Genomic DNA, 15,259 nt, shown 5'->3' with positions numbered 1-15,259 from the left:
TGGTGGTGGTGTGTGTGTGTGTGTGTGTGTGTGTGTGTGTGTGTGTGTACACGTGGTTTCTTGAGGCACTGGCCACTTTTACTGAAAGAGAGGCAAATGGATTTTTTTAAAATACATTTTTACAGTGTTGAAAAGCAGGTGAAGAGTTTTAAGTGGGAATATTGTTACAGATGATTTGTGAAGAGAGGGAGAAAATTCAATTTCACTTGCAAGGTTAAAAAGGAAACAGCTTTAAGTCATGTGTCTGCAAATGACTTGTTCTTTGTTAAAGATTTTATTGCACTGCAAACTTGCTTGTGCCGAGAATACAGAGGAATGAAGAGCACATTTCCAGGAACACTTTCAGAAAGTGTTATCAATAAATGAAAATTCGGATATAATTAGATACTAAAATATTCATATCATTGTGATAATGGGACTGTTAAAATGTAAAGTAAGTATGAAAGCAGATAATGAAGATGGTATTATAATATAAGATGCAACTAATTCCGATGGACAAAAGATATAACCCATACGTTGGATATTGATTCCAGGTTACTAAAAATTATCACAAAATATACATTTCGACTAAACTTGAGTTTGAAAAATCTTAAATCTTCTAAGGGTTTCAGAAATTCAGGAACACAATCATTCCCCCTCTCTCCTCTGTTCTTATTCTCTAGTCTCAGTGAAAAGATAAATTTGATCCACATTGAAAAGCAATGCGCAATACCAGAATACTTGCATCAAAACCTAGCTACTGTCATTTGCAATTAATAGGCACAAAACATCACCAGACATTTTATGATTATAAAGTGAGCTGCTTACAACATTGCATTAATTAAAAAAAAAAAAAGTTACATATTTACCTAGGCTGTGAAGAGAGCAAGGCAAGTAGTTGTGATCTTGGGCATGAGTTTCAGACGTTTTTTTTTTACTATTTATTATTTATATTAAAACCTTATTTGTTACTGCAATGTTCGCTACTCTGAAAATTAGACTTGTTATTATAACTTATGGTAGGCTGTACAGGTCTAGAAAGCTACTGTTCTCAATAATACAACAGTAATCCAAACACTATCATTCTAAACCGTGCCCTGGCTTTTCACTGGTAATGTACTGTAACAGTCTCTGTAACTCTCACTCCTCTTTTTATAGGTGGGGTATGTGAACCATGTGTTGTATGTCATAAATAGAGAAAAATAGTTAAGGTTGCCAACGAGCACACCCTGTTCTTGGTTCCTTCCCACCATCACATTTTACATCTGACCACGAGTAGCCAATCTAAAGTTAGACATAATGCCAGTTTGGACTGGAGGTTGTATTTCACTTTGATGGATTATGTAATTATATGAAAAATAATTAGGATTGGCTTGAAAACGTGTCAATTCTGCTGGCCCTTTTTAACCATCCTTTTTATAATCATCCTGTCTAAGGTAATAGAAAGTAAATAATGGTGAAAAGGTAATGAGAGGTAATGGACCTTAAACAGATTGACTGTTGATCGGGTACCACCAATTTGCAGCATTTTTGTTTTCTTCAGGGCCGTTGAGCTGTTCAGCTACCTAGCAACCATGAAATCTGCTATGAGATATTCTCATACATAAAAAGCTGTGCTTGCCAGTGCTGTACTGTGATAATCGAGCTGGCAAAATAGCTGAAATTGCCGTGCAACAAATACCCTTACATTCCGAAGGACATTATGCTTTGTACTGTGCATCACAGTTAAAATTATAAACTCTTGCCACTCAAGAAAATATTTTCATATTTCAATGAAGTATGCAGAAGTTGCAATGAGGGGGTGTTATCTCATGCTTTTCCTGTTGGAACACTGTAGGTATTAATATTCTGGTTTGCTAAGATGCAATACTATACACACCTAGAATTGAAAAAATTTAAATCTTGGCCCCAGCTTTTTTCAAAATATTTCTGTTATACTTTTTTGATATGTATTTAGTTTAGAGGCACTTCTTCCACCAAGTCTTTTTTCTTTGCGTCTAAAAGAAGGTATTATCCACGTACATTATTGGGTAGAATCAGTGGAGAGGAAATTATTTCAGTGATGGCAATTTTAATTATTTCCTTGATATTTTGTTCCCAGGCTCTAGCTTAAGCGTTACATCTCATTCCAGTCACATTGGGAAACAGTGTCAAAAGTGCAGCATCCCAGCCATCTGGTGAATTGTCTGTTGAAAATGTGACTAACAACCTAACCTACATTGTTAATCTCCTTTTTTTTTTTGAACGTAGATACTGAAAAGATTTTTGTAGCCTTGATTTGAAAGTTTTCATCACAATGAACATTCATAAATAAATACATTGCATTTGATTTGAATATTAAAACAGTTATAAACAAAGCTTATACAGTTTTTATTTCTTTTCATAACCTAAACTAATATTGCTTAATCAGGTTTGCTGAAATGTCTTAATGACCTGTTGTGAAGTGTGCTCTTGTGTATTAACATTGTACATTACTCAGATTTTTGTCAGTACACTTCTGTCTCCTTAAAATAGTGCTTTCTGAATTTTGGTCTTTAATCATCTTCAAGGGTTGTACCGTTGTCAATTTGTTATACCCAATTAAGAAGTGTTAATGTATGGATATTTTATTTTAAATTACTGTTTAAGCACAACGTGAGGCAGTAATACTGAGATTAGGAGGAAAGGAATGTGAAGTGGAGCAAAGAGCATGGTTGCCTCCTCCAGCTGCTCCGGCCCTGTGCTGCTTCTGTCTGGCTGCAGGACACTGTGGAGCCTGCACTCATCTTACTCACACTGGTCTTCCCAGTCGCTGGTTTGAGAACACACATTGCCTCTGACCCAAGGCTGGGCATAGGAAACCTGCTTGCTCCAGCACCTGATGCTAGTACCCCTGCACTTCCTCCTGTAGCTGGACTCACAAGTTAGAGACCTGGGAAGGCCTGCACATTCTGGTTGCCTCCATCTCTTTTGTCTCATGAGATCTGTCTCATCCTCCTGATTTAATAATCCTCAATAGGATAATCTTGCTGGAATAACTTTATTATATTTTTCCCTTCATTAATTAGTACAGCTGTTTTTGGTTGTCTTTCATTCTTACCAATTGATCAAGATTTCTGTTTGTTAGTGTTTGTTCCCCCTTTTCTTTTTTTCCCTGTGAACCCCTTACAATATCATTTCCCCAAGGAATAGACCATCCCAAAATTCTGCACATCATTTCAGAAGAAAGTAATAAAATTTAGAGCTTGGTCATTACTGTAACAATTCAGGAAAATTTATCACATTGAAAATAGCATAACTAATCTGACAGTGTTTGTGACTTTTTTTTTTAGCCATCTGCATCTTTATCCTTAACAAATGTGATTGCAACCCCCCCCCCAAAAGTGCATGCATGTTTTGATTTCTCCTCTGGTTCACAAGGCTGGGATGCAGTCAAGGGGAAGATAACCTTTGCATGATTTATCTGACAAATTGTGAACATGAACAGCTCAACGAATGGCTCATCAAATCAGCTAAACATTGAAGTGTAAACATAAATGTAATATCAGACCATTCTGAATACCCAACTCTTTGTAATGACTTGCTTGACCAAGAATAATCTAAAAAAAAAAAAAAAAAAAAGAATTAGTTACTTAGTCAGCCAGCCAGCTCCAGTTAAAATATATGTGGAAAGCAAAATGTGCACCTTATAGTAGATTTTTATGTGTGATTTTTGCCTTATTATGAAGATAATGCTCTTACTGCTGCATCTTTATTTAATGTATTTTCTTCAGATTACAGCATTGCTGAAATAAGTGTTGTTATAATGGCTTTGTAATACATTTTGATCAAATAATGTAGGACTTGAAACAGTGCTGTGTGAAATTGATAATGCCATGTGCTAAAACCCTTGAAAACTAATTGTGAATAGAGAATTGGTTTAAGTAGGTGTACTTAAAGGAACTTAAGCAGGGTTTGTAACATAAACAGTGATAACTGTTTGCTATGGCATCCCTATGCAAAACACTGTCCTGGCAGTAGCAGAGTTCTTTGATTACGCAGGCAGAGCATGCAACTCCTTGACCTTGGAGATACTACCCTCAGAACAGTTTGTCAAGCTCTGAGCCATCATCATGAGGAAGATAAATGGGAGGCGTGGTATTAAGGAACATCAGGTTAATCTGGAGGGGTGAAATTTGCCTCAAAGTGTGCTCCCTTGCTGAGTGCTGGTGAGGGGTGGCCACAGGCTGAGGTGACTGTGGAGGAACAAAGGAAGGAGTTTGATGCTGTCATCTGAAATCTGAGAAGAAAAATTTTAACTCCAGTGTGGTGTTAGCAGCATTCCTTTATTACTCATAATATGTACCAGGTGACTTGACAAGCAGGGCACCCTCTCAGAGTTCAGGTTTTACATTTGGACAGTTAAGACATATGCATTAAGACATTGGCATACATATTCATTCCTTTTCAGGGGCTCATAAAAATATGTTAATGTCCCTTTGGGCATGCTTAGTGGTATCTAGGGTGGTTGAGTGCCCACCTATTTTTCATCATCAGCTTCATCACTGAGGTCTTTGACTCATTTTCATCCATTTTGAGAAATTTTCATTGCTTATTAGGCCATAGTGAGCAACTTTTTAAAACAGTGTATGTGGAATTCGAGGGAGGTGTCCTTGCACCTGTTGAGTGCAAAAGATAAAGGTGTTCTGATTCCTATGCGAAGTATTGAGGAAAACACCCGCTGATGGTGAAATGGAAAATTTTAGAGCTATCATTTATGGTTTCCTTTTGCTAAACTAATTTATTGGTTCTTAAAGCTAATGTGCTAATCCCTATTGCTAAGCAAACCAACCTCCATCAGTGCCATAGATGGAGACAGACCGTGGTAGCTGCACACCACTAACGAGCAGTTATTAAGGCTTTTAAGGCCTGGTTCTGCTGGAAGTCTTCAGGCAGATATTTAGCTCCCTGGGGGCACCTCCGGGTTTTTGCAAAGGCTGACAGGAAAAGGCTTTGGAGGAGGCACGCGCCAGTGCTGTGCTGAAGCAAAAATCGGAAGCCTCCCCCTTTTCCTTGGTGGAGGAGGGAGGACTGGGAAGAAGCAGAGTTTTTCTTGTGAAATGCTGAATGCCTGACCAGTTTGCTTTGATGCTTGGCAGTCCCTATCTGCTGTTGAAACGGCCCAGGCTGTTGTAGAAACAGCAGGGAAACGTGCCTTTGCTTGCTCCCCTGACCGTTGGTAGTGCCTGCCTCTGTCATGAAAATGAGCCTTAACTTCTGCAGCAAACAGCCTCAGACAATCCTGTTGCTTTTCAAGCATTAATTAGCAAGTCTACAATGGTTGCTATCCTGGGCTTCGACCCGCGTGGCGGGCGGGTTTTTTCTCAGGCACCACCTGCACAGCCCGCGAGGCTTCCACTGGGCGCTGCCTTCAGAAGTGGGCTGCATCCCAGACCTTCAGGCTGGCTGTGCGAGCTGAGCTGCTCGGCTTGTCGGCTGTCCCGCATTTGTATCCTGTTGCACGCCTCGCCAAGTAGGGATCGACTCCGAGACTTTAGGCTTCAGGTTAGTAACTTCATGTCGAAACAATATTTAAGCGGGATAAATACACGCAGCTGCTATTTTCCTACCTTTGCTACTTTAAGCGTGAAGGTTTTCAGCCCGCGGACTGTGAGGTAGTGGCGCGTGCCTCTGCGTCTTTGCATTACCTGTGAGTGCAAATGCAAACCTCAAAAATGGTCGCTAGAAAATATCTTCTACTATTAGCATTAGTTTGGAATTAACCTTACTGGCTGTGCTGAATGTTCGTGCAATTTAATGTAACGTATTCAAGATACACGATTTTAAACATAGCTTTAAAGCAAAGCGTTAACTTTGGGTTTTCCACCTACTTCTGTGGACTGAATTGGAGAATAAGATCTGGCATTTGCTTTTCTTTGAGATAAAATAGTTTGGCGCAGTTCTTCTCTTTATTTAATTTACCCTTGTGTGAAAAATGTCTTTACAAACTGCTTTTACACACTACTGCTTTTCCAAGACTTTTGGAGCTCTGTCTTAATGATATGTTTTCATAGAAATGAAAGCTTACATTTTATTTATTTATTTATTTATTTATTGCTAGTTCTTTGAGCTAGTCCAAAATCGTCTTGCAAGAGCAGTCTCGATTTGCTGTGTTCCCATCCCTGTAGTTTTACTGAAGAATAAACCTTGTCTCAGTGTCAAGAGTTTGGCCTGTGATGAGAACTGCCCTGGGGGCCAGAAAGCTGAGCAGAGCTCATTCTTGATAAGATGCTTCCATAGGAGAAACGTGTAATGGTATAAATTTATACAGATTGCATTGATATGGTTAAAGAGTGTCAGAATGTTTCTTTTCTTGAGAACACCAAATGGCAGCATGGTTTGGCAGAGCCTTGTGTCTTGGAGACCATAAGTACCTACATCTTTCATGTAGTAGAGTGTTCGACTTACTCTTTTTTAAAATATATTTTTATTCTGAAAAAATTGACAATAGGGTTAAATTACTTCAAAATTTTTTCATTTGAATGTTAAAACATTTTTTCTACCCCTATCACTGAGGATGTAATCATATTTTGTAGACGAATTTCATTTAATAGCATTTCAATTACATGATTATTTGAACCATCTGCATTTTCTTTTTTGTGATAACCAACATTGGACTTGTCAAGTGGCTTGAAATTTTAGTAATGAAAAATTCTTTGAATTATATGTGATTGAAGAAAAAATAATATTTTACTGTTGCCTGAAGATATCTTAAGATTTCAGAAATCATTTTTTTGGGGGGTGTTGGTGGTAGATAAAAGAAAAGAAGTTATGTAATGATTAATATAGCAATTTTTTGCTTTCACGCTTCTCCCTGCCTGGATCCTTTTGTTCCCACAAGAGTCATTCAAAAGTATAATGTAGAACTGATCCCTCTTCCACCCCTAAAAAAATGAATTTGAATAGATGTTTGCTTCCTATTTCTATTCACAAAGTATAGCACACTATGTTGTTCTTAAGTACAACTGAAACAAACAATATGGAAATGCTTCTGGTCTCTCTTGTTTTCCTGTGCTTCTTTATCTGCCTATAGTAAGTTTTGTACTAAGTTTTGTACTAGCTGTAACTATTTCAAGACTAGACAGCACTCAGCTGGTAATAGAAAACTGTTAGTGAATAACGTGCTTTTATGGTGATAGAACTTAGGAGATTCATTATCAGGTGTCAATTATGCATATAGTTCTCAAGAAGAAAGTCAGTCAGTGAAACAAATCAGGTGTTTAATAAATGGCTGTAGATGTGGTTTTTCACTAATTGTTGTGAATTATCTGATACAAGAATGAATGTTTGTGGGGTTTCTTATTCTCTTCTGCCATGTACCTGCTTCTGAACACTCCTAGCAAGGATATCGCTACAGGTAAGCATGTAGTAATAATTACAGAATGGCTTGGATTGGAAGGGGCCCTAAAGCTCACCCAGCCCCAACCCCTACTGTGAGCAGGGTTGCCCTGCACCAGCTCAGGCTGCCCGGGGCCCATCCAACCTGGCCTTGGGCACCTCCAGGGATAGTGCACCCACAGCTCTGGGTAGCAGTGCCAGGGCCTCACCAACCTCTGAGTAAAAAAATTCCTCCTGACATGTAACCTAGATCTCCCTTAGTTTAGTCTCCCCTTTGTCCTGTCGCTATCCAGTATGTAAAAATTATTTTTTCTCCTGTTTATATGCTTTCTTTAAGTACTGAAAGGCTGTAATGAGGTCTCCCTCTTCTCCAAGCTTAACAAGTTCAAATCCCTCAACCATTCTTCATAGAAGAGCTACTCTAGCCCTTTGAGCATCTTTGTGGCCCTCCTCTGGCTCCACTCCAAGAGCTCTGCATCTTTCTTGGTGCTGCAGGCCTGGACGCGGTACTTAAATGGAGCTTTGCAAGGGTAGAGCAGGAGACAACCTCCCCCCTCTCCTTGGTGGCCACCCCTCTTTTGATGCAGCTCATGATACAGTTAGCCTTGTGGGATGCAAGCATTCTTGGCTTGTGTAAATAACGATGCTTCAGAATACTCTAAGCATTTGTGGCCTGTGGCTTCCTCAGTAATCACTGGTATCTGCTTTTAATGACTATTGGTAGACTCTTTATTCCACATAACTGTCTAATCCTGCTTGGAAATAAGCAGCACCCACAGCTCAGTTGGCGTGCGTGATCTTTTGCTTTGTTCTGTTTCTGCTTCAAGGCTCCCATGCTCTTGTGTTGGGAAACAGTTTGGCATTGCTTGCCCACCTTTCCATTTTGCATGTGGGTTTTCTAGTCTTCTGTAATGTCCTGCTGTTGTCAGCTCTTTTTCAATTGAACAGTCCTAGTCTATTAAGTTCTTTCTTTTAGAAAATACATTTTGTGGTTTTGATTGTCCTTGTTGCCCTCTTCCTTTCTCTTCTGAGATGAGAGGGTGACCTCCATTTAGTATTACATCTACGTGAGTAGCATGAATTTGAGCAGTAGCATTCTCTTTCTTGGTGGGTGGAAAGCATGTTATGGTAGTACACCTGGACTAGAAAGAAGGAACTTTTTTGTGCTAGCTGCAGTATGAAACTAGAGGCATTTGTGGTCTATACCATAAGAGGCATTTAAAACTAAATTGGAGAAGGGATGGAACACCTGCTGTGGGCAGGTGTTAGCAGGTTCAAACCCTACCACCTGAAGTTTTGGGGCTATTTTTGCAACTTGTCTTGCTGCCTTGAATATCAGTATCTGATTGGTAGTATGTCCTAATTAATAAGCTTTGTTTTAGAGAAAATCAAGAGTACTTGGTGACAGTAGTGTTACATATATTATATTAGCAAAGAAAAGGAACTTGAAGTGGGGGGGAAAGCCTCTGGAAGTGTTCAGAACAAAAAACATTCGTGGAAAACTGGAAGATTAGAGCATTTTTCTAACTTGAGTCAGAATAGACTAAAATATACATAAAAAAAAAAAAGATTAAAATAGACTTTATGCAAGAGAAATTTCATGTTTCTCTTTTGAATTCTCTCTGTATTCAGTTTTGTCATAAGTCCAAAATAAAGTTTCTCAAACTTGATGGAAATTCTGCTGCAATTCTGGTGTTGACCATTAGACTGTAAATAATTTGTGTTAAACTTTAATAGTGTATGAATCTGAGCATTTTAATTCTGTTCTGATATTTTCCATGAAAACTTGAGTCAGTATGTCCCTGAGAGAGTAAGTTTCATACTACCTGTAACTACTTCAAAAGTATTGGTAATACAGATCTGTGAGCTGATATCTGTGTTTGTAAGTTAAAAAAAGCTGCATGTTTCAGTAAGGAATGGGGGGCAAAGTAAGCTGGTTCTCAACAGAAATAAAGACTGGGATTATGAGGGAGAAAATACATTGTGTGCTTTAGCTTTGTGGATTTTTGTTTGTTTGTAGTTAGTGTGTGACAAAAATGCAGAATTTGTTAAAAGCAGAACCTCAGATGAGAAGAATCCTCCCTCCACAAAGCATCATGAATACTAAAGATGGTGTCACTGACCTATCAGCCTCCACCGTATTTTCAGAAATGACTACAGTACTTCTTCTGTATTTGTTTTCTGACATTGATGTGCTGTTAGCCTAGATCTGTATCTGATGTGTTTTTTAGATTTGTCAGCTTGCTTTTGTTGAGAAACCGTAACAGTGAAGAGCAGGTAGGCAAAAAGCAAAAACTAATCCGAATAAAAAAATGTTTTCTTCTAGTAAAATGACAACATTTCACTGACTGGGAACCAGATTAATATAGGAGTGTTTTTATTCCCCTGAATTACTCTGATTTAAAGTGGTGAAAAATATTCTCCTAAATTATAGGATAAATCTTATTTTATCTTGAATTTATACATAATGTAATGAATAGCAGTGGTTCTTCACTTCTCATCCTGTACTTTAAGGGGAAAATATAGTATTTTGACAGTTATTTATAAGTAGATGAGCAATAAAATATAACTACTGGCCACTTGCAAGCACAAGTGACACGTGTAGGTTCCTTCACTGGAAAAAGCTTTCTTAGCTGAAGTTCTAATATTGTGCAAAGGGATAATGCAACCTCTGGGATACAGGTATGTTGTACTCAGCAAACAAAACACTTGAGTCAGCAGATAACATCATCTTGCCGTTGCATAAGCTTTTGAGTGCTGTGTGTTTATAAATATGTATTTGCAGTACACTTTCTAATGCCAATTTATGCTTGCTTAACGTATGCGTTAAACATTAATCTTGGAGATTAAACAGGAGGTTCTTGTGCATCAGCAAAAAGTTGTTTCCATCAAAGGTTGTTAATTAAAAAAATAAAAAATCAACAACTATTGTAGCGCTATTTCAGAACTTCTTTTCAAGAGCTTGTTACCCTCCCAGTGTATATGCTTTTTGTTATAGCTGGAAAGCTGTAGTTTCAACCTTTTAGCAGTATTCAGTTTGCTGTTAGTACTATCAAGTTGTGTTACTATTAGCACGCAGTGACCATATGGATCATCTGAAAACTGTGGTAGTTTGTGTGCTTCTTTACTACTTTTATTCCTAATAAAATCACATTGCTTGATTACATTGTAATACAGTGAGCAAACAGTCCCACTTAAGTTTCAGTGTTCTTTGTTAATAAAGTAGAACAACTTTACTGGCAATGATAAAAATGCATTGCTGTGACAGCTTCTCTAATATGGGTTTTTATCATATTACATGCAAGTAGGATCCTGTCGTGTTTCAAAAACTGCTTGGATTCAGACCCATCATTGTTAAGCCATGGCTCCACCTGCAAGCAGTGTGGAGAAATAAATGCAGATTTGTAGAGCAGAACAGCTGAGCCTGTTACTCTGGTTTCAGACACTTTTCTAAAAATTGAGCACTGGTATTTAATATTCTGAAGTTGAGGAATAGTTTCTCTCCACAGTGACCACTACATACAGTAATTGTGCAGTGTAGTTGTGTTAAATGTCAGCTTTTATATATGGGTATGAACTTAATTGCATTTCCATGCGATAGAAGAGGAAAGTTTTCTTAATGTATTTTATCTATATTCAGTGAATAACTGCAGATTTGAGTCTTATTTTTCAAATGATTTTTTCACTTGCTGGTAATAGCATATTGTAATGTGAAGGAAGGAATTGCAACTTGTAGTTTTAAATACATTTATTAGAGTTAACGTATTGATTGCAATTCTCCTGTTAATCAACAGCTTATAAAAAAGAGAATTTATAAGTGGGCTAGCTGAGTAGAATTTGTGGAGACAGTCTTTCCACTTTTGCAAACGCATGGAATAGTAAGCCCTGTGAGTGATGCAGCCGAGGAAGTGCACTTCAACAAATGCAGGTGATAGACAGCATGGCATTTTAAAATGTCCTTTGTAAGTTATAATAGCAGTAAAGATGTTGACTGGCAATGTTTTTAGCTTCACCAGGGTGATTGATACAATTACTTCCTCATGTTTTTATTTTATTTATGGGCTCCTAAAGATGAAGATTTTGTAGTTTGTACAGTAGGCACTCAAGCACCCAGTGGCAGCAGTCAGACTGCGAAATTATATTCCACTTATGAGGAGTGATTTTGTGAACGGTTGACAGGCTGCACTAATTCAGTTTGTCATATGTGCCCTTGATAAGCAAACCAACATAAAAAATAAGTAATAATAAAAAAAAAAATCCTTAACCTATATTACTAAATTTCCCATAGGAAACTTTGCATGTCTGTCTAAACAGTGTCCAAATTTTATTGTTGTGACCAGTGACTGGTATCAAGAGCTGAGCAGTGTCCTTCACTTCTTTAATATTTCTACGTAGATGTATATAACTACTTGCCAACAGTGACCAGAGCTGTTTCTTCACTTGCTTGTAGCCATGAAATTCATGAGCTTATACAGTGTGAAATTAGGGCACGTTCTTAAATGTTGTCAGGTTCACTGGTCAGTAAGTAGCTGTGAGGTTATTTCTTTCCATATCTTTTGAGCGGACATAAACTCTTAGCATGCTAAAATAGAAAACAGGAAAACATAGGAGCTCTGTCAATTCTTTTTTTTTTTTAATTTCCCCTCTTTATTTTGGTGCTTTTATATGTAATAACATTTCATTTGTATTTGGAATGTAGTACTAGTGATGATATTTCTATGTCTAATTTGTATTTTTAAGCATTATGATTTAACACAGTGGAGAAGAAAATGTTTCCTTGGTTTGCGTGTGAAAGGTTTGTTATAAAACTGAGTTGCTGGGTACTTGAACTTTGATTCAAAGTCCAGTATCTTGCTTGGCAGATGTCAGTCCAGGTTAGTGTTTATTGTCATAGAATTGCTCAGGTTGGAAAAGACCTTCAAGATCATCAGGTCTAACTGCCATCTGACCGTACTGCCCTAACAACCCTCTGCTAAATCATGTCCCTGAGGACCATATCCAAATGGTTCTTAAGTACATCCAGGGATGGTCACTCAACCACCTCCGTGGGGAGTCTATTGCAGTGCTTAACAACTCCTTCTGTAAAGAAGGTTTTCCTGATATCCGACCTAAACTTACCCTGGTGCAACTTAAGGCCACTTCCCCTTGTCCTGTCACCTGTCACCAGTGAGAAGAGACCAGCCCTGCTCTCACTGTAAGCACCTTTCAGGTGTTGGAAGAGAGCAATAAGAGACCTGCCCCTCAGCCTCCTTTCCCCACACTATACAGCCCGGATTCCTTGTTCAGTCTTATCTGGAATGGGAATCCTTAATATAAATGGGAGCAGACCTTGAACTGCAGTGATGTTAGTAAGTAGCAATTATGCAAAGTTATAATTAGGCTAGATAGTTCATGCAGTAAACTTGAGGTGAAGAGTAAAGATGAAGATTTAATGTCTGAAGGTCTGAGTTAATAAGATCACTAATTACATAAATTCAGTATATATACAGAATATATTAATTGAGCTTTCAGTTTTCAATCAGGTTTTCTGAATAACTTCAGACTTTTGAGACTGCTGCTTTAAAGTTTTAAAATAGTATTTTCAGCGGGTGATAACGGAGATAATTCCTATGGTGTATGCTTCAGTTTCTAGAAACTTAAAGGACAGTATTGGTTCTGGACAGAGGAGTGTCTGTCACTCTACACCAAAGGTTATATGGAGGAAACTAAAACAGATCCGAAAAACCCAATTTCAAACATTCAGAAGTCTCACTCCAAGTGCTTACAAGAAGGTCGCGATCGTAGAATTTGCTTCCTACAATATCATTACCATTCAAAGAGTTAGCTGGCATCATCTGTGATTCAATCTCTTGAGGGCTGCCAAGTGTTTGTGGAGTTAGAAATCATGAAACCAAACAAAAGTTTTTCTAGACACTGCCCTTTGAGGGGAGCTTTCTGTTCCAGTCACAATACTGGCAATTCTTCTCTTTAATTTTCAAGATACTACTTTGCATTTCAGGATTTTTTTTTTAAGAGCTTGAGCTTCATGCTCCTCTGCAGGTACAGATGGGTCTTTTGATCTGCTGTACCTACAGAGGATTTTCCCTTTTTCTACATGTTGAAGATTCATCCAATTCATCTTGAATCTCCAGGGTAGTGGGTTTTCCTCTAAGGCTGATAATGACAGATTTGGGGAACATCTTTTTTTTTTCTGTGTGCACATTTAGAGTCTTGCTCTGCTGATAAAGGCTCATGGAATTGAAACCTTATTTTCCACTTCTCTGAGCTCGAAGTGTTATTTGCTTAATCCAAAACTCCAAACGATTATATTTATGAAATAATTAAACAGCCTTGGAAAAGCACAGTATTTAAAGAATAATCTTACTGTGCAAAACATCTTTTTTTTTCAGCCAGAATGTCATTAAAATAATTCAGAATCTAACTATATGATTTCAACTATAAACACTTGGCAGGTATTTTGCTAGATATTGTTGCTACAATTTGTTTTGCCAATTTAGTTTTATGCCTTTAGATTGTCTTCAAGTAGTTAAGAGGAAAAGTCAAGAGGAAAAAAAACCCGCAACCTACTTTTGTTTTAGTAGGATGCAACTGCCTTGTAGTGTGAAAATCTAAATTTAAATTGGGCTTAAGCGTAGAGTAACATCCTGATTGTTTCCAGTTCACTCATCTCTAAATTTTGTACCTTATGATGTGTGTTTCTTTAGAATGTGGGTATTGATACCTTGGGGAGTTTTAAAGGAAAAAATGCACATAAATTAATGTATTTTTAGATGCACAGATCTGGCAGCCAGTGGATTATTTAATTGCTATCTGATATTTAATTTCAAAAAACTTATTCTTTCGTCTATTGTCTTCCATGGCACACCTACTTGTTTGATGGCAGATTTGTAGCACAGATGCCATCTCTTTTCCACACTGCTCAGCGTGTCTGATAGAAGAAACAAAAAATAGAACCAGAAGATCCATGGCAGTTTCTGAAAGCCAGGAGCTGAAATGTGTTGTTTTAATACTAAGAAAAGTTCTGGTAGCCTGCTGCTCTTGATAGTGTTGATTGTAGTGAATTACTTTTCCTTCAAAGATCTTGGTGTCTGTGCTAAAGGAGGGCAGAGGGGAGTGAGGCTTGTAGTTGTCCTTATTCTGCAGAACAAGGGTGAACTGTAAGTATACTTATGAGTTGTTCGGACTAGGATGAGGTGTTGGTGTTCCATCTTCTGTTAGTAAATACAAAAGAGCGCTTCATTAGCTGCATCTTACTTGGAGTAGCTACTGGAACTCTTCTTTTTAAATCCTAATTGGAACTTCAGAGGGAAATTAATTTCTGGTGTTAACACCAAAGACTCGATGAGTTTTGACCCCAGGCAGCTCTGCCAAATACAAAGTTCTGAATACTGCTGTTGACTCTTAGGTATTGGCATCAGCTTCATGTTGTGTTGATTCAGAAATCCAGTTTGTTGATTTGTCTAAATTTACCTGGGATGCAGCAAAGTGGAGGAAGACATCTGTTTTAAGAATCTTCTCTGTTTGGCTCGATAAACCATATGTTCTACAAACTGTTTTTAGAAGAAGTTAGCAGACCCTGAAATTGTATTTAGGACTGATGAAACACGAAGTGTTGTAGTTGCTTTCAGTACAGTGACAATTTGGAGTAGCATAAAGCTGAACAAAGCCGCAGCATCCCTTCAGTCCTGTGTGCTAATCTGCTGTTACTGTTTTCTGATGTCTCTGCTTGTGTTCTGGGAGGAGGTTTCAGAGATGGTAACCTTTTATAAAAGTGAATATTAACACAGTCTGCTATAGTAGATATAATGTGGAATGTGAAATTCCAGCTTTGGTGTTGTCTTTGTTTGGATATAACATATTGTTAGCGGGAAAGAGGAAGAGAAATTTTGGGGGGTGGGAAAGTGGGGGGTAAGAGGTGTCTTAT

At 37.9% G+C, this 15,259-nt stretch overlaps 1 protein-coding gene across 1 annotated transcript in view; it reads left to right on the top strand.

Moving 5' to 3' along the window:
- The first annotated feature begins 5,274 nt into the window (after positions 1-5,274).
- The window catches only part of LOC109366358 (neurexin-1-like), a 145,581-nt gene continuing 135,596 nt past the window's right edge, over positions 5,275-15,259 (top strand). The window contains exon 1 of the mRNA XM_031552681.1: positions 5,275-5,502. Coding sequence (XP_031408541.1) covers positions 5,275-5,502 — 228 coding nt within the window. The remainder of the gene's footprint in view (positions 5,503-15,259) is intronic.

Source organism: Meleagris gallopavo, chromosome 2 (genome assembly GCF_000146605.3).
Source record: "Meleagris gallopavo isolate NT-WF06-2002-E0010 breed Aviagen turkey brand Nicholas breeding stock chromosome 2, Turkey_5.1, whole genome shotgun sequence".
Classification (NCBI taxonomy): Eukaryota; Metazoa; Chordata; class Aves; order Galliformes; family Phasianidae; genus Meleagris; species Meleagris gallopavo.
The sequence above is the reverse complement of the archived record's forward strand: the minus strand, read 5'-3'. Positions and strand labels throughout refer to the sequence as shown.